The sequence below is a fragment of the Vanessa cardui genome, chromosome 20 (assembly GCF_905220365.1).
Source record: "Vanessa cardui chromosome 20, ilVanCard2.1, whole genome shotgun sequence".
NCBI classification, from domain to species: Eukaryota; Metazoa; Arthropoda; class Insecta; order Lepidoptera; family Nymphalidae; genus Vanessa; species Vanessa cardui.
Genome location: NC_061142.1, coordinates 4,416,835 through 4,438,203, shown reverse-complemented (window position 1 = coordinate 4,438,203; position 21,369 = coordinate 4,416,835). Strand labels below are relative to the sequence as shown.

Sequence of the window (21,369 nt, the reverse complement as noted above, 5' to 3'; positions counted from 1 at the left end):
GTAATCCTCCCACTTAAATTGTGATGCTGGCTGAAAATAAAAAAATCAGGCACATTAAAAAAAAGATTAAAAATAAGGTTCGCTAAAAACACGAAAAAAAAAGATTATGTATTAATTCAAGAATGTTCTTAAAAAGGTTGTTTGTTTTGGAAACGTCGTCGACTCAAGTTAAAATATATAATTAATGACTTAAGCGTATAAGAACTTTATCTACGTATACAATATTTGAGAGATGGAGTTGGATACTTTTATATGTTCCAGTTATATATTATTATTTAGTAAGACTGCAGCTGCGTTCTCGGCTAGAATTTGAAAGACAAGAGCGAGAGAAGCATCTTCCTGTAACAAGTCTATTATCTTTCCCGAGATTTCCGTATCTTTAATATTTGAAAGCTTTCATCACTTTCATCCTAGATTCTTGAGGTATTATGTTACCAACAAAATCAAAATAGGTATTCTTTATACATTTTTCTTATATATATTCTTATTCTTAATTTAAGTGCTGAGATGGCCCAGTAGTTAGAACACGTGCATCTTAACCGATGATTGCGGGTTCAAACTCAGCCAAGCACCGCTATATATATGTGCTTAATTTGTGTATTATAAATATTATAATTCATCTCGTACTCGGAGGTGAAGGAAAAGATCGCGAAACGGAAACCTGCATGTGTCTAGTTTCATCGAATTTATATGCACTCCACCAACCCGCATTGGAACAGCGTGGTGGAATATGTTCCAAACCCTCTCTTTAATGGAAGAAGAGACCTTATCTCAGCAGTGGGAAATTTACAGGCTGTTACTTTCCTTAACTTTTTTTATTCTTTATTCAATTATTAAAAGACACTTTTGAATCGTCGAATATTACCATCAATATTAAGTGACACCATATTAAAGTTACTTCTGAGATTAGAACATAAGGTGTAATTCTCTTTTCATAAGGAACTTGACAAGGATTGTACATAATAATAACAAAAGCAACTCGAACAACAGGTACCCGATTAAATAAGTACTAAATTAATTTCTTATTAATCCTTAGCACTGCTTAAATACGTATTCCAATATATATAAAATTAAATTACAGCATCATTTTGTTTTATTAACTTGAAAACTGTAACTTAATGCTTAACTTGATACTGAACGGAAATCTTATTTGCAAGAAATATTCTCAAGAGAGGAAGATCCCTTGCGAATATTGCCATAGTTTCCTTTCTTTAGAATTTTCGAGATCAGCTCGATAAAATGAAGCAACCACGACACTGATTGAATTATGTTGCTACCTATAAAATAAACCCTTCGACGATTTCGCCAACAATTACTTATCGGAGGATAACAGAAAACCCAGACGTGCGCCGTGTATCTTTTCAATATAATCATAAATCCAAATAAGAACGGAAAACGTACGAAGTACAGTCTTAAAACAAAACCATATAAACGACCGTAATCGGATTTGCTTACATCTGGGAGTCTGCGGGATAAAACTGCATTAAAAACCCGAACAAAATGCTTTAAATTCGTTTCAATGTGTAATGCGCCATTTTAAATCTCACTTACACCTGTTATAAATGGGAAAACTTTTTCAGTGATATATGCGAGCCTTTCACACAATTGAGATAAAATTCGAAATTTTAGTGCCTAGTTTTTTGAATATTCTTTAAAGTCAATTTCACCGCAAATACTACAATATATTTTAAAAGTTTATAATCATCAACCATAAAAGGAATTGCTTTATTTTAAAATGTAGATTTGTTGTACGAACTCGTCAGCAATAGAATTACTAAGACGCTGTGCTTAAATGGATTTATTTCTTAACAAAATACCGAAGCAGCTGAACAAACGACAGTCAACTTATCCACGAGATGCAGCCCACAAACAATCGAGTTGCAGATTCAGATAGCACAGGTTTCGGAAGCCGAACTGAAGACAATGCGGAACATAAATCGACCATTATCACGGCAGCCGTCAAGAGGGCCGTTCGATTCAATTCCTGTCTCAGATTTACGACGAACCGTGTTAAGGAGTTCTCCTTAAGTCCATCCGTTTCGCCGTCGCAATAAAATCACTCTTGGGATCACGAAATTGTGTCGCATGTGTTTGGAGGAGAGCAGAACGAAGATAGAATTAATTGTCACCTATAATTATATACAAGCGTATCGATTAAGAGTTAACCATACATACTAAAGTTAAAATTATAATGGTGATGCTGCTTTATTATTTAATTAGCTTATCTGGTACCATCTTAACGCAGCAAACTAGAACTTACGTTAAAAAGTAGATGAAAATTTTTTTTATATAATTTAACAAATATAATAAGTATGCATTCAATATTCTAATAATAAAATATGCAATATAATAAAGATCAAAGTGCCTTATTTATTATTTGCATATTAAGACAAAATACTTTCTGTACACAACATTAAAAGTATATTACAAATACATATTATTATCAGTTAATATTTTTATTTTCGATTTATTTTTACGCGTTCAATTTTCCATTACGCTAAGCGCCCACGTCTGAATTCTAGTAATTCTGCTACCTAAGGGGTTTATACACAGGATGTTTTTTACGCACCGTCAATGAGCTTAGAACGCAACTAAAACGCAACTGGAACGCGCTATAGACATAATCTATAGCAATCAGCTTAGCATTAATATTATCACTACGTACGTCGATATAAGCAACTCCAAGCCCAAGCTTGATAGAACGTTAAGGAATAAGACTATGTTTGTAATTCTCTTTGAATTATATTTTCTTTTATTACTACCAGGGTTGTGAAATTATACAATTTGACAACCCTGGTAGAGCGAAGTGATGTGAGCGCGGACCCGTACTTCATCCTTTTGTTCGCTATCTCCATGATGTCCTTACCGATCTTACACGTAATTAAACCTTTGAAAATGTTAACAATTAACGCTCGTAAAAAATCTTCGTGTGTAGATAGCCTAAGATACGATGAAATGTTTTGTATTAAAGGACAAGTCGCAGATTTGGAACAGTTCCAAGCTATTGTAGTTGGCACAACAAAAACGCTTTCTATTAACATCAGAATCAACGGCAAAACAAATCGGGCACGTGCAATGGGCTGTTACATACACATAACATAATATCGCAAGCTTGGTAAACGAAAACATTAAACTACTGGAATATATCTAAAATGTCTTGTCGCTGATATAAAGATGTTTATGGATTATAAAATATCATAGATTTTTAATAACAGCAGTTAATCTGGTAACTAAAAATAATTAGACAAGAATGTAACATTTGATTTAATTTGAAGTAATATGTTCTTACATTTGCCTATCAAAAATGTTGTAATTACGAATCATTTCAGTGTTTCTCCTGAAAAAACCTGTTCAACGACACACAATTTGCCCAAAAATCATAAGACTTACGCTGTGATATGTTCTTTTGATACTGAAACGATATTGTAGCACATAAACTCTTAAGTAAAATCAAATTTTTAACCAAGTTTCTACTTTCAAGCCACTGTTTGTAACATAATTGACGTTGCTTTCATTTATTTCATTAATTAAATTCATATCATACGATATTTATTTTCAGTGTTTGCTATAATCAATAAAGTTATGATTTAGCATTAGGAACTTCTATCGTGTATTTTTATCCATACTAAAATGTTATTATGTACCGAACGTAATAGATTAAAATAGAACAATAATCCCAATTCCATCTAAACAATCTAAAAACTTATTCCAACATTAAAACAATACGTTTTTATATCCGAACACGCTAAATATTTATATTTTACGAAATATTTGTTTAAATTTAATGTTTTCAAAACTACGATCGTATTTAATATTGAAACGAGGAAAATTTCCCAAACTCTTATAACATGTGTACAATTACAACCTAACAATGTAAACACCTAATTAATTATTTTAAACTCACTGCAATATTGCTTTAATGCTGGCAACAATCCGGCTGCATCAAAATTTTAACCCTATCTGTTAACATTTCTAATTATGAAAACTTTTAAACGGGCGTCAGTATATTATTAAATGAGAAAATACGCCATACTTTTACCAAACCACCTTGTAAATGCATGTAATTTGTAACAAATATATAATTTATTGAACAATTCTGCCCTATTCTCATATCTAAACGTATTTTTTTAAATTATATTATCTGTCATTTTACATACTTTACTTGGTCGTAGGACTTTGTACAAGCCCGGCTGGGTATGTACCACCTACTCATCAGATATTTTACCGCTAAACAACAGTACGCAGTATTGTTGTGTTCCGGTTTGAAGGGTGGAGCCAGTGTAGGAGTGAGGGAAGGTGAAGGAGTAAGCCAGTGTAACTACAGGCACAAGGGACGTAAGATCTTAGTTCCCAAGGTTGGTGGCACATTGGCGATGTAAGGAATAGTTAATATTTCTTACAGCGTCATTGTCTATGGATGATGGTGACCACTTACCATCAGTCGGCCCATCGGCTCGTCCGCCAATCTATACCATAAAAAAATACTTTATACTACATCAAATTTAGTTTAGTGGTTTGGTTTGGTTAGACAGATACACAGAGTTGCTTTTGCGTTTATAATATTTACATACATTTTTCCTCATATTGTAATATTGATTTTCTTCTACGTTTATATATAAACTGGACAAGCATAAATAAGAGTACATATATAGTAGTATCCGATGTGAAAAGCATCTGAGTTTAGCTAAAAATAAACCCTTAACTAGTTATACTACAGTTCAAAGTAACAAAATAATAATTTAAGTTTTTCGTAAATATAGAAAAAAAGATGCTTGCTTATTTTATCCGTCGAATGTTTACAACTAGGTCATGCAGTAATGTAAGTATCAAATCCACAGAAATAAGACATGCGAACAATGTAACCCGAATTCCTGTTCGCACGGACCATTTAACCCAATAAATTTGGACCATTACCCGTGTCCAAGCGGCGCTGCCATAAAGCGCTTTAGAACGGGCGTGTCGCTTTGAAAACTCGTTACACTTTTTTGGCGAAGACAGCAATGAAATTAATTTTGTATAATTGGCCTATTACAAAACGGTTGGGCAGCGCTTTGTTCACCGCGTAACGAGTCATTAGCCGAGTTACACACAACCGTGACCGTATCATGATATTCGAATTAAATAACACATCTAAGATAAAATACGTGTACTTGTGTGTACGTTACTCGAACGTACACACACACTTACATGCTCACACACACAACGTTTAACCACACACCGCGCATGTATACCTATAAATGCCAAGCCGGTGCATTCTATGTAAATATTAATAATATTTATTGGAATGCTATACCATATATGAAATGAAAATATCTGACGTGAAAGTCAAAGCGATTGGTAAACATTATATAGTGCACACGCCAGCAACAAACGCAAACGAACGCCGGTGGCCAATAAACAAAATAGAGGTACTAAATGTTATATTCATAGTAAATTCGTATTTTCGATGGAACATACAACGATAGGAATATTTCAATGATTGATTTTGAATATAATACCTTAACAACCCACATAGATAAAAGCCGTCGTATTGTATTAATATACAACATAGTTAACTCGTAAGACATTCATTTATTTATCAAATTATATTGGTTATGCAAAATAAATAAATAATTATAAATCGTTATTATAACTTTATATTTTTTTTGTTGCGTTGACTTAAAGTAATATATTAAGTGAGTTTGATGTGAGACTGTACTGGACCAAAATTAAAGGGAATATTTAAATATTATAGGTACATATAGGTATTGTCACTCCTTTCAGCTTGTGTTTCGTTAGTCGACAACATTATTAATTTACGTAATATTTACGTACATATTTTAAACATACATAACTTAAAGAGAAAGTATATATAAAAACATCCCAAAGCCTTCGAAATCCATAGATTGTCTCTTAAATAAATTTGAAATTTGAACGTCCCTTATTATTTATTCGTGTTCAAATTTTGCTTTCAAAACTAACTATTGAAAAATGTATCTACATTCAACAACAACGAAATATTATGCAATTTAAGTTCATCAATTCGTACAACAACGGAATAAAAACGGTAACAGGAAACACTTTATCGAAAATCCTTTCTGTATGACTAAAACAGCATTTCCAAATATTGACTTAATTACAGAATCAAACAAAAAAAAACAAGACCAGCGCTGATTCAGTCCGAAAATTCAATACGTGTTTCAAAGGCAAAGATGAGAAAATATTTTTTAAATCGTGTATAAACTTTACGCTCCGAGATCCTGTAAACAAAATAACTACACTTTTGACTTACTCGGGAACTGACGAATTATTATTTACATTTCAGCTCGTATCGCGTATCGTCTATGTGAACACGAGGTAAATATTGGATAGTAAATAATAATAAAAGCTGGATGTATTCGGAAAAAGATTTCGGCAACGCAAACGTTATGTATAATGGAAAAATGGATTATCGCTGAGCGAAATTTAACGCATTAACTATGCATAGAGAGATAATAATCCTGACGCGTGTACAAGGCAATTTGAATAAATAAATAACTGCTGTCTAATATTGGTAAGTTCTGGCTTACGATAATACAAAATCGATACAGTAAGCTCCAATTAATCGGCACAGCCGGAGTTGGCATCGCTTACAACCCTCTCTGCGTCTTGCCTGCACACTTGGAAATTATTTATTCTCCTAAAAGCATCGTTTATTAATATTCAGATTACAGAAATAAGCTCATAATGATTTCAGTTAGTTGATTTGTAAATTCGATATTAATAATAACAAAAATTTGAATATAAATACTTAAAAATCGGATCTTTTACGGGATACTGACCTATTTGTACTGAGTTGTTTAAAATTTCAAAATAATATCATCTCCTTATTAGTGCACTAGTTTCAGTAATATTGAAACTACCTCATCATTCAACTTGCAGGAAAGAAAGGTAGACTAACAAAACACTACTTTTTTCGACGCAGTATAATCTATGTAATATACTACGATTTGAAAATAGTTTTGTTTACAAATTAAAGATATGTCAGACATACATACATGTATACATTTATATTATAATAAATGTAAATGCCTTTTGGCTAGCCACAGATTTGAAGTAACCTTAATATGACATGTTCGTTAAATAGTATGACATTAAGCGTTAATTTTTTGACAACGATGATTTTTTCGAAGCGGTTTGTAATTGGATTTATTTTATATAAAATTCACGCGTAGCTTCGTTCGCGTTTTGGGGTTTAGTCATCAGGTGCAGAGCATAAAATCAAAGTCCTTCTTGAAATTCAATCTTTGTTTCAGTGATTTTGTTATGAAAAAGCAATAGACAAACGACGAACAGAGCTACTTTCGCATTTACAGTATTATTATAGACATCGTATAATTTAATTTATTATTTGATAAATGAAGGAAAATTCTTTTTCCTCGTGAATAAATTATGTGATTGATCACCATCAGATGAAGCTTAGTTACGGTTACTTATTAAAATGAACATCATAAATTACACGCCAGAATTATTATCATTTCTCTGCCTCTGAAAAATATTTTGGTTCGAAGTTAACCAATATTAACCATGAGGCAAATATTTATTTATGTATTATTGAATTTGACATGTATTATAATTTACGTAAAAAATAAATTAATATGACACAAAAATTAATAAATTGTGTTTAGGGCGTTAATTCGGGCGTCGCCTATTTTTATTGTGTTGACAACGAGCGTGAATTACATATCCATTTTTGTATATTTAATTTTTTGTGTAGTTCTCATAAAAGTTACTAATTGTTTTATTTATTATACATAAGCAAAACTAAATATAACGAATGAACTTAAATACGACACATAATCGATGAAATTTTACAAATTACATGCTCGATTTAATTAAAATTATATAAAAAGCAATTTCAGAATTTTCATAAACAATAATGAATATAATACTCTTCGATATTATACAATAATTAATATTGGATATTATACACAGCGTTAAAGAGAATCGAAATGAATAAACAAGTGCCAATCACCTATAGTATGTGGAGTTAAAAATTGTTATCCGAATTTGTTCATTCAGTTGGAACCGAACGTATTCATTAGTGAAAAATATGTTTGTAAATTAATCTCTTGACAGCGTATCGATTACTTTTAAAACACGAACGTACATCGACTATCAAAATAAATAACGTTTCGAATGTACAATTTTAAATATATTACATCGATATGTTAAAGGGAAGACATTCGTTTGATACCTTATCGAGTTTTTTGGGACGTTCGCTGACCAACTACTTATTGCATAACGTTAAGATTATGCTAAACCTACGTAACTAATATAATTAAGATTTTTTTGTAAATTAAAATTTGGGAGGAATAAGTATCAAAATTCAGCAGAAAATTATATTATGTCATGATTTACATGTATTTATCCATTTAATAGGCAATTTTAATAACTGTCAAAAATGTTTATTTTTCGTTTCATTAAATCAATTAAACTAAGCAAAATTAGTAGGTATATTGTAATTCGAATTAGTAAATTCAATGATATTAAGATTGAATCATGTTTGAAGGTAATCAGGAATAAGAGAGGTAGAATATGTAATAAAGTGTACGTACAACTTTCCTTTTTATATTTCCTTATTTTTTTAAACGAAAAATACATAGTTTTGATTAAAATAACAACAAATAAATAAAATTTTAACAAAAAGAAAAACCGACTTCAAACAAAACATTATTTTAAAACAAATAAAAATGCCCTAAAAAGTAATAAAAATAATTGCATATTTAACATATTTTTGAGAGTCCTCCTAGGTAAAATGAAATGAAAAATATTAGACTACTTAAAAGTCGATTTACGATTATATAACGTAGTTATAGTTATTGTTATATTTGGAGCCGGTGACAGCCACGGGTACAGTATAATATCGTATAAAAGGTAATTTGTAAGAAACATATTGCTTAAAGTATTCTCGTATTGTTTTTTGATAGATATAGTATATATAGGTTGGCTGACACCGACTCCAAATATAGCAATAATTATAACTACATTATATAATCGTAAATCGACTTTTAAGTAGTCTAATATTTTTCATTTCATTTTACCTAGGAGGACTCTCAAAAATATGTTAAATATGCAATTATTTTTATTACTTTTTAGGGCATTTTTATTTGTTTTAAAATAATGTTTTGTTTGAAGTCGGTTTTTCTTTTTGTTAAAATTTTATTTATTTTTTGATTTTAAGTGAAGCTGATGTAGACTAACATTTTATTCTTAATATGGATAGATTAAGCGTGCCGTTTATATGAATCAGAAACTACTTCGGGGACAATTTCAAAAGAAATCTTTCGAATAAAGCAAAAATAGATTTTCGAAAATGCGGCTTTAATACGTCATGCGGCATAAACTATAAGGTACCACCCTCGAATGAGCTGTAATCGACCTCAGTAAAAAAACTTTGCAAAAGAGCTATTCGTATGCTATGTCGTACATCATATGACATCCCATCATATACACAAAATTTGATTAAAGACAGTAAGAAATTCTGTCCCAAATCGCACCCTAACTGTAAGCCGTTTAGGAGTTCCGTCAATACATAGTATAAAACAAAGTCGCTTTCTCTGTCCCTATATCTTTAAAACTACGCAACGGATTTTGATGCGGTTTATTTTAATAGATAGTGTGATTCAAGGGGAAGGTTTGTGTATATAATAAATGAACAATATAGTAAAGAAACACTGACAATTTTAGAAGTTTGCAATGTGATGTCGTAAATAAACAAATTCTTTAGTATATTTAGTATCAGTTTTGCACCCGTGAGAAGTCGGGGCGGGTCGCTAGTTAATTATAATATTCGATTATGACAATTACATGAACATAACCACGTTCCGGAAGGTGATTTAAATATCCAAGTAACCCATAAATAAAAGATTCGACCGAGTATTGCTAACGTGCTCCTCAGAATTGTTCCGTTCCCTCCCGTTCCCTTAATTTGTCATGAATCCTATACTCAGAACCTTACCAAACTTTCACCAAATTACCCTTAAAGTATGTCCTTTATAATTTTAAAAGATTCATCAAAATTGTGCCAACCAATTTTGAGTTATTCACCTCATTATCGCACACATACATAATGCAAATTTAAGACTTACGTCGTTTTCATACGGATACCATCATCGGAAAAAAATAAAAAAAAATGGGACCCCACGGGAAGCACTACCTTTCAAACAAAAAAAAAATTATCAAAATCGGTCCACCCAGTAAAAAGTTATGAGGTAACAAACATAAAAAAAAAAAAAAAAAAAAGAAAAAAAAATACAGACGAATTGATAACCTCCTCCTTTTTGAAGTCGGTTGAAAAGTGCAACCGATCTCTTTATTTAGAACTTAGTAAACAAATCATATTGCAAATTTTTTATTCATCATATTCGCATGAAGGCGGCTTACTCTTGTGCCAAAAAACAAAAATTGAATCAATCTTGATTTCGAATATTTTTTTTATTTTTAGTGTAGTTTATTTAGTTAAAACCTAAGCCAGTATTTGTAAATTAAAAAAATAAAAACAAATATATACGAGTACATTCACAAATGAAGCACACAAAATAATATATGACTTTCATGCTCACAGATAATACAAAATCGATACGGTAAGCCTCAATTAATCATAGATGCCGAGTTTGCTTTTTCCGATGCACAAGCTTTTTAGTGGAAACGTAATTCCCCGTATTGTTGATTCGTCGGGTTTCATGCGTTTTGGTTATTTTATGAAGGGGGTGTTATGTTCTGTTTTTAAAAATTTAAAACAAAAAAACAACTAGTACCTATATTGAAGGATCGTTGATTAAAAGAAGAGTTATAAATGTGCCGTAAAAGGGTTCCTGTTTTAAACCGATGCACCGGAAAACTTCGCGAGACTCTCAGCGTCGAGGATTTATCTTTAAAATAACTTACTTTGCTAATATATAACTTTGCTCCGTCTTATTCTTTTCGCTTAGTCTTAAAACTTTTCGTTATAATTTCGAATCACAAATCATTTAAAGTTATAAAAAAGTTACCAACGGATTCAGCCTTATGTTATAACTAGCCCAATATAACTATTTAAAATACTATTTTTATTATATGCCTTCAATAATAAGTATAAAAACTTATTATTTTCACATACACATGACACACACATACACATCAAAATTAATGATTTTATTAACAGAAACAAAAAATTAAATGAAAGTGTTATTACATAACGTTGTCTAAATTAAATTAACCTATTTATATCAGCTTTTCTCGACATTTATTTACGGATCATATAAACATATAATAAACTTAATTTAATTTTAAAAACATCGGTAGGACTTTCGCAACCGCCATGTGTAATTATTGTCGAATTTTCGAGTGAAACCAATACAACCTCACATAACCGAGTTTACGTTGTCGTTATTACAATTTAAACAATATTATGTATCATATAATTTAATTACAACATGAAATTATATATTAATTTTGGTTTATACCCATGTTGCAGATTTTCATTTGACAAACACAGGATTCCTTATAACGCTCTCCTTCATCGGCATTTTTTTCTACTCGGTATACCATCTCCTGCCCTTATCCCAATTTACTCGGCTCAGCATACTTTCTTCTTCCATACATCCCTATCTCATGTCATCTCACAAGTAACATTCTTTCCAGCCATCTTTCACGCACACTTCATAGCCAAAAGTATCCATTGAACAGTATCTTGGATTTTACTTTGAATATAAATTATTCACACGTATCCTTACTAATAACTAATAACTTCCTTTCCCGTCTTGCTCAGTGTATCGCCCGATGTTTAATTTACGGTCACAAGGTACTTAAATCCCATGATTACTAGTCCAATACGTATGTTAACAGAGATTCATACGTCTCAACGTGATAAACGACCTGACAATGCTATAATAATATAAAATAGACGGTATAAGCGTCAACTTACCATCAGTAGGTACAGTCGGGGTAAGAAAAGGTTCGTCACCTTAAGATCTATTTTCGATAATCTGCTTTACCGATCAAGAATGACATATCGCATCGTAATTATTTGATGTTTAGATTCAAAAGGTACGAAGAGTTTAATACTTGATAAAGGAAAAAAATCCAAAACTGACGAAGGTTTTCTTACTCTGACTGTACATATGCCTTCGTTATCCTCCGCCACCTAAGACAGTCTTATGCTTTAAAATAATAAATTCTCGTTAGTGTATTAAAATGTGTTTCTTGAGAGCATCTCGATACGAACGAAACGTGCGCCAAGTGTAGTCCCTGTTTGTCTGCATCGATAGAAAGGTATTAGAATTCTGGTTTTGTTATAAAATACATTTTAAATTGGACTTCGTCTAACTTATACAATTTCATGTGGGTCATATATATAATTGATTATTTAATTAATTCCGAACACATTACAATATCTAAGTACAGTATAGTCTTGCTGTCCGCCCCAACTTCGTCCAAGTAAAATTTATAAAAAGTTACCAATTCCTCCTGCTGCTGAAATTATTGCGGATATTTAAGTTACATACTAAGCGTTTATCTCAAATTTCAGTTTCTATACTCAGGAGAAAGTAAAACTATACGCCCTACTTATTCTACAATAAGTAGTACGTATAATTATTTTAGTATTATCTATAAAATTCAATCATTCGTTGCTATAATAGATAGGTGAATAGAATAGATTTCATTAAAATTTTATTCCAATATTAAGTAGTAGATGACGTTAAATAAATTAATATAAAGTGTCTATAACTGCATAATATTTTATCATTAAATCAATGATTCCCTTGATAGTTTTACATTGCACGAAATATCGTTGCAACGAAATAAGTCCGTCGACATCAAAAGCGAGCTGCCGTCTATCTATGTATACGTATGCGCCCGTCCAATGTCCATCCACTGAGATGAATCTCTGTGACGTCCAATATAATACTAACAATTTCACAGTCACATTTTACTGCCCATAAAAAATATCTGCCTATATTTTACGGTGTCATGGGAATTTTGGTGATTTTATTTTTCCCGCCTCAGTGATTTGGTTTTGTCCGATAAACGACCTGGACATTTCGGTTATGTTGTCATTTAATATAATCCTTTATTATATTAACTGTATCATCGTGTATTTTAAATACCTATTACCCTTTTCTAGATCAATATCAAACGTACCTCTTTATTTAATCATAATTCCAATTTGACTAGTGTTTTAAATGAGTTTAATTTACCCAATTTTATAATAAACTAGTGGTCGCCCAAGACTTCGCTCATGTTTTAGGCGTTTGGTTGTCATATGTTAGGCAAAAAAGGAGCCTTCGTCCTTTCTTGGAGATCAAATTTACTATAAACCAAATTTCATTAAATTCGGTTCAGTGCTTTGGTGTTTTTAGTGCTTTCGGTTAGTGAAAGTGAAAGGACAATAAACAGACAGGCCTACTTTCACATTTATAATATTAGTATAGTATCTTTAAAAAGATGTACAATAAATCTCGACGTTCGCATATTAATATTTAGATGAATTTAAGAGTGACATAAAAGCGCGTAAACCTTTCAGGGCTGAGACTTTTCGAGAAGGTAAAACTTAGTTCAATTCAGATTGGGGTGTGCTATAGCTGAGTAATCGGAATCATTTAACTTATATTTCCTTTCAATACACACGCATTGACTAGCAAAAAGAAGTTCGAAAATTATCACAATCACAAAATCGATTAGACGTAACTAATGAATGAGATACAAATAAATTACCTTTACGAATAAAATAGAGTATAATGGCTTGTAATTAGCTACACCATACACATGTCAATAATAGGGCAACACGAAAGAAGGTCGAACGTGCGAACGTACATAAAAATATACAGATGTGAAAACTGCTCACGGCATAACAGTCTTTATGGTTAAAGTAATAGAGATTGAAATCACATTTTGCACACAAGATACCTGTATTTCGAAGGCTCGTGTACACTCTTTGTTATTTAGTTACTACATGTACGTTAGGGATTCATTTGCGAACAATACCCAGGCTTAATCACACACGCGATGCTTAATATCATGTTTTTGGTCGTGCCAACTACCTATAGCTAGAATATTTGTAATAGAACAAAACGAAAACGATATGAGATTGAGTTTTATTATTTAATTTCTGTCTCAAAATTTATATAACAAAGAAAAACCAGTCGTGCATTATCGTACAAGTACAAAATCAATTATACATATTAAGAGTGATGGCTCAGTAACGCTTGCTTTCAACTCGATTTCTCGATTTTATTGATACGTTCTCACTATTAGGCTGGCATGACGTTTTTCTTAGTAGCATACCGTTAAATATGTTAGCAATCAACCATAACTAAGCTATAATTTATATTATCTTACGATTTAAAAACAATATATGTATGAGTGTTTGACGACCTCCGTCGAGTAGTTTGTATACCGGATTTCATACGTCTTGGGTCTGAGTGTTTTTGTACCGTTGTTACTTTTGATTTTCCATAACACAAGTGCTTTAGCTACTTGCAATGGGATCAGAGTAATGATATTGTACAATATTTATTTTATTTTTATTTATGAGTCAGTTACTAAAAATGTAACTAAATTAAGATGATTACCTAATATAACTTTACATCAAATACGATAAAGGTATAATCACGCAATAGTTTTACAAGTTTAGTCGAATATCGTATTCATAAGATAGGCTCACATATAAATGGTGGGATCAAACTACCAGCAATTTGCGAGCCAGAACATAATTGAGGGTAATCAACAATAGACACGTGCATACCTGATGCTTGTTAACGCAATGTAACTTATGAGTTCGGATATATTTTAAAACATTAACTTATTATTTTGTCCAGAAATATACAATACATTCAGTATAAAATTAATGTATAATTAAAAGATTAAACAATATCTCATTATTATGTTGTAAAACATAATTATTACTATTATATTAAATAAATTCACACATTTTCCTAGTTGCTAAATATAAGCTGCATATCCAAAGTCCATGGACTCAAACTTCGAAAAAAAAATTACGTTTTTGTATCACAAAAATCCTGACACCTGAAGATAAGAAATGAGGATTTAGTACTTAGTTTACTCGTTTCAAATTAATTCCATCGGATTGCCATGATTACATATCGACAGAATTAGACCTAACCCAAGAAATTTAACATTTAAACTTGGATGTAATTCTTATACTTACACATTCATAATTATTTTAACTTGAAATTGATTACATGTGTTTATTATTGTAGCGTGTATTCGTTGTAATTAATAGTTCTACAACTAATGGTGTCGTATCACAATGCCATTAGCATTATCCACTAATGGCGCAGCTCCCATTACTAAGCTCAAAGCGATATATACATATATATGTATCGAATAGTTATTATAATTATTATTTAAATCACAGTCTGTCTAAGAGATGAATGTATGTGATTAATCAAAAAGTAAAGTAACGGTCTATTAATCACCCACAGCTGGGCTGAGGCCTCGTCTTAACTAATAACGTGGTTTTTCCATGCAAAAAGTAAGCATTATGTTTTGTCTATCTATAGTAGTACCCATTAAAGAAGATTTTCGAACATCTCATGACCAACCAATGCTAAGAGTTTTTTTTTTGTTATGGAAGAGTTATAGAAGTACCTCAACACGAGTATTAATCATGCTCTCTAAAGAGAACAAACCTTAAACATGCTATGTATACTGTGGTAAAGAATAAAGAATTTTAAAAAAATATGCAATTACCTAATTTTTAATTATATAATAAACTAAACGCAACTTTTTAAAGAAGCCTGTACACATATATTATTACTAAATGTAATCCATGTAACGCATTTGAAACCATTATTTACACAACCTTGATAATATTTTGATATGTAGTTATCAAGTAAATCTTTAAACACAAAATTTGTAAACTGTCGCTGTATTTAATAATGTATTTCAATCATATCAATGAAATAAACTTTGTAATTACTGTTTTGCTTTATTGAATAGGGAACATTGACCTAGATACCGAATTCATCATAACTGGTCAAAGAGCTAATGGTTGCTTGGCAATCTACTTCAAAAGATTCAATGAAATGTTTGAACTGCCTTATTAAACATCGAATTGACCAGAATTGTTTGACTTAAATTATCATACGAGAAATATCGAAGAAATTTGCTTAGTAAATTATATACTTTTAATAAATTCAAAATTATATGAACTTGTCAAATAAAAACCGATAAAGATGGGACGGTTTCTGTTTTAAAAGTTAACTAACGCGACCCGCCCCGGCTTCACACATGTCCAATGTTTTTACTAAACATACTGCAACCTTTTCTAGTTTCTTTACTATATTGTTCATGTATTGAAATCCGTTACGTAATTTTAAAGATATAGGCATACATATGGACAGACAGCGGTAAGCGACTTTGTTCCATACTACGTAATGAAAGAACATTATCTTTGTTACCAGGTTGCGACAACGCGCTTGCCGCTGCCGACGTTCTCGCCGCGCGCCGTGCTGATGTACAGCGCGGCGGTTGGCGGCGAGGGCGTGGCGCTGCAGCTGCGAGAAGCAACGCCAGCCGAGATCGACGAGCGACTCGCAATCGCTTGTCATGAGCCCGAGCTACTTGCAGACCTGCTGCACGCTGCTGCAAATATTGGTAAGTACACTCACACATAAACATTGGAAAAACCTTCTCGTTAATGTAAGAGTTCGAATATTCTTCAGCCCAGAACACTGGTTGTTTTGTAGAAAGAACAAAAGACTGCACTCTATTAGTCAAATTGAATCTTTTCAATTTGATACACACATATAAAGCTATACATAAGAAGCTTAATTTTTGGAAAATAAATCAAAAATTACGGATTACAAATGTAGAAGTTAATGTTTGATAACAAAGACTGGCGCTTCGCCATTGCCATTTCAATTCAACGTATTGGCAACCTTACCACTGCTAAACTGACAATTAGTATGGTAGGTTTTTGGCCGAAACATAAATACATCAATCGGGTACAATATGCAATACAGATTGTAAATATTTACATGCACATGATTGGTCGACTGCAATTAAATTCAAAGGAAGTGACGTCAATCCAGACAACAAAGGCCGCAACCTTGTATCACATAAGCAACTGATTAATTAAATACTTAAGTATATTAACATGTTACAATAAATATAACATATTAACTATTAAAAATATATATTAACATCACGGAAGCTGCCACAAGGGAAAAGTGCTGTCAACAAAATTGGCATTCAGTTGGAGCGAAAGGCAACTTGTTTTATTTCACTACGGCGCAAGAATGAGGAGTATTCTTGCTGGAAGCCGGTATGTCGGGCGTTTTGAAATTCAAATATGAAATTTTGCATTCGAAACTGGCTTCGAGCATCGCTCGCGTTTGCCGGACAGCATTACCATTTACGGCCATTTGGGACGGACGATCATTTTTATTGCTAACTAGCTTTTGGTACTTTGTGTATATATTATACGCGCTATAGCGACACTCGTTTGGAACGTATGTTACGATATTATGGTATTACCAAAAATGACCTTTTCAGCTACATTTTAGAATTAACAACTATTAATTCTTGAAACAATGTATAAAAATTATAATTAGTCTTTAGATTTATATCACATAAAATAGGTAAACGAATAATTGAGATTAGTGACCTATCCGCCAACAATCTTGGGAACTTTAATGTTATTTTCCTTGTGCCTGTAGTAATACTAACTCTCACCTATTAAACCGAAGCACAACGATACAAAATATTGCTATTTGGCGATGAAATATATAATGAGTCTCTACCCAGACGGGGATACAAAGCAAAATTTATTGAATAATCAATTATCTTAATTCAAATATTAAGTACAAGACAGTTATGTACTTCTTCGCATACGTCATATATGTCTATTATATTCTGAATTGTAAGTTTAATGTAAAGATATACATTTATAAGAACCCATATCTACAATTATATATTGTAAATAAATGTCTGTCCGCGTTCACATAAAGTAATAAAGCAAAATATATCTTAAAATAAATGAATACAACATTACAGGTGTATGTTATTTAAACTGGAGTTAGTTATCAGAATGTGCCGAAAACCTTAATTATACCTGTGGGAGTTTACATTCGTCCCTGCAACAATGGCGAGCGGGGTATATTGTAACCGGTCTGCTCATTGTTGATGTTTTTAATACAACCTGGAGAGAAATACCATTGTACCAGTTATAATGATAAATAAAAACAGCATGTAATTGTGTTTATTTACACACATAACTATGAATATGTACGTAATTATTTAAATTAATAAATTGTATATAGGATGAAGATGAACACGCGTAATTTTATCAAGAACAAAAAGTAGCTTTTTCTCATCAGTCAAATTAACCAAGCCCTCCTTACACCGAGGGGTAATAAGTGGGGTGAGTAATGTAAGAGGGCTGTAAAGTGAGTTGAATTTTTAAAGATATATTTATATCAAGACTGGCCTGTCACGGCTTCGTGCCGGATGAAATCAGATATTATATATGTATATACTTGTAATCGCCCGCGGCCTTGTTGTTTGTCATGTGGAGTTTAAGTTTGCGTCATATGAAGTTTCATCAAATTCGGTTCAGCGGATGATCGTGAAAGAGGGACAGACAAACAGATTCACATTTATAATATTAGAAAAGATTGTGATCATTAAGTTTGTGAGCCATTTCAGACTACGTACTTATTAGAAAATAGATCCTTTCGATGCGTTCATAAAAACCATAGATACGCAGTCATGATATTTCAAACAAACTAATATATAATAGGTGAGCCACTTCTTGACAAAGTTACTCAATAAATTATAGTACTAAACTATAAAAAAATCATAATTATGATTGTTATGTATAAATTGTCTTTAAATCAAATTAAAATTTAAAATAAAGCCATTGACACGTGATTTGTTGTACAACACTTACACACACACAAATACAAGTTATATTATGGAATTGTTTATATTCTCTCCTTCATTACAATTGAACACTTAGTACCTAAGAATTCAATGAAATACTAGATCTATTATGCACATAATTACATTACAATTACGACACCAAATAGACCGTGCAATATAAATACTGTTGATTAATAATTATAAGAAATGAAAACAGAATTTCATGACAATTTTATTAATTGATCAAACTACTCCTTAGAGTGTCATAGAAAGATTTATGCATATAACTATCTTATTATTTAAATAAAAACGATCGTTGTAATAACTATTATCATATAATTAGTAATTATAAATTTAAATAGCTTAACGCGCTATTTTTGCTTAAAACCCCTGACTCCAGTCCTTCATTAGACTAAAAACGCCCGAGGCAGCAGCGTACCGACTTGTCAAAAATTCCCGCTAACTCTCGGCTCGCTTAAAAATGCTAACTCATGCAAACGAGCTTCCAAGGCCTCTAATTGAATTAGATTTCTCAAGCAAACGATGAAATATTCCTCCCTATTATTGGACACAAATTGAAAGATCCAACCCCTGTGCATTTCAATCGTGAACTTGTTATTTGAGTTATTTGATTTAAAAATGAGAAGCGCTAGTGTCGAAATTACGGAAGTTTCTTCAGCTATCTCGGTAGCACTGACCTCTTATCATAGAATCTTCTGGAAATAACGCCTACAATACGAAGTCATATATTTTTAATGAAACGAACATTCAAAATGTACCTAAATAATATTTTTTTATTAAACTTTACTAAAATACTTGAACGTGAAGTTTCTTCTAAATTAATATCGAATAAGACGTTTAGTTCTAATTTTTTATTTCCAAACACTAATTGTTTATTCTCCTAACACCGTTCCCGGTAATCAAATACCCAATATTCCATTAACCGATCCCTTGGAGAGTGTTTAATTAACACATGGCAAACAACTTCACAATCCCTCTCTAATACAATAATAGAACTGACAAAATTCGATTTTACCTCAATACAACAATAAGATATCATTTTCACTTTTCACTACTCTGAAGGCTGTATGATGCAATACCTATGCATTTTCAAAGAGAAAAGAAGAAAACAAAGTTATAAAGTTTCTGAAAAATAAGATGAATTTCGAATGTATACACATTTATCGTTATTCAGAATATATTTCGTTTTGATATCAATCTAAATCATCACGAACAAAACCTCTACTTGTATATTATATATCACAGCAAAAAACTACTTACAATATAAAAAACAAAGAAATCATATTTAGCGTTATTAGTTTTTTTTTCGATTTGTGTAAAAGTGTACAAATGCATTATAGATAAATGAAATGAAACAAGAGAAACTTATTCCGACAAAGCTAAATAAAAACGGTAAAATATGAGTAAGTTGCATATTTTATTCAGTGAGCGGAAAAGGCTCGCGTAGAGATGAATTGTCACTCCACGAATTGTTTTCCAGCGCAGCTTGAATCACTGACAATAATGGACGTCGGAGCGAATTCTTAAGGAAATATTCTGTTATGGCACTACTTTTATAAGAGAGATGTCTCCGGCTTAAACGTTCTCGTAAAGTATTCAATAGAAAATTGTATTTTATTAAGTGAAATTCTTTTCGTGCATATTTTTTGTAGCTAAAAACTTATTTACGTATAAACAATGATATTCTAATAAACAGATAAAACACAACAACAGAAAAAAGTGTGCCGCGACGGAGACCGTTTATTTTAGTTTATTTTTACATTTCGTTAAAAGTAAAAAGGATAGCTTGATAAAAACAATAAGTAAAAGGGATAACTAGATGTTTTAATTACGCAAAACGTATTGCTACGTAATTATGATTAATTATAACGTATTACTACGTCAAACAACTAAAGGCAAACGTCACAATTAGGACGTTTTCTAGTCTTCACTTTTTGCGCGTTAATAACATATCTGTTTATTTCAACATCATTGCGTATAAAGCTTTCATGATGAAATACGATTAGTATTATGAGTATATTTTACATTACACTTACTAATTGGTTGTCAAATAAGAAACGACCATCGGTTCGAAAAAGAAAACACCCTGACCTGAGAACCGACGAAGGAAAGTGAAATGAAATGAAAAATAAATAAACGTCGTATTGTTCGAGAACATTTCTCATTTTTTATTCCATTTATGATTAACGAATTCTATACATTGAATCTGAAAGAATATTATTTATCTCAAATCGTGTTGCTTAATAGTAATAGTTACTGGCACTTATCAGCTATATCTATTGCCAATGAATTATAACGCCTTCAAAAAAAAGGTGATCATATTACAAACATTAGTACGGAAAATACATAATTATGTACTTTTTTAAAGGCGTTATAAATCAAGCATCTTCATTTTGAGTAATACTTGATATGACCTTGATTTTTTTTAAATGGCAACATATTTGATTTATTCTCTTTTTA

At 31.5% G+C, this 21,369-nt stretch overlaps 1 protein-coding gene across 1 annotated transcript in view; it reads left to right on the top strand.

Moving 5' to 3' along the window:
• LOC124538272 (zinc finger protein 541) overlaps window positions 1-21,369 on the top strand; it is a 253,550-nt gene that overhangs the window by 152,427 nt on the left and 79,754 nt on the right. Inside the window, exon 3 of the mRNA XM_047115275.1 lies at window positions 16,428-16,620. Coding sequence (XP_046971231.1) covers window positions 16,428-16,620 — 193 coding nt within the window. The remainder of the gene's footprint in view (window positions 1-16,427; window positions 16,621-21,369) is intronic.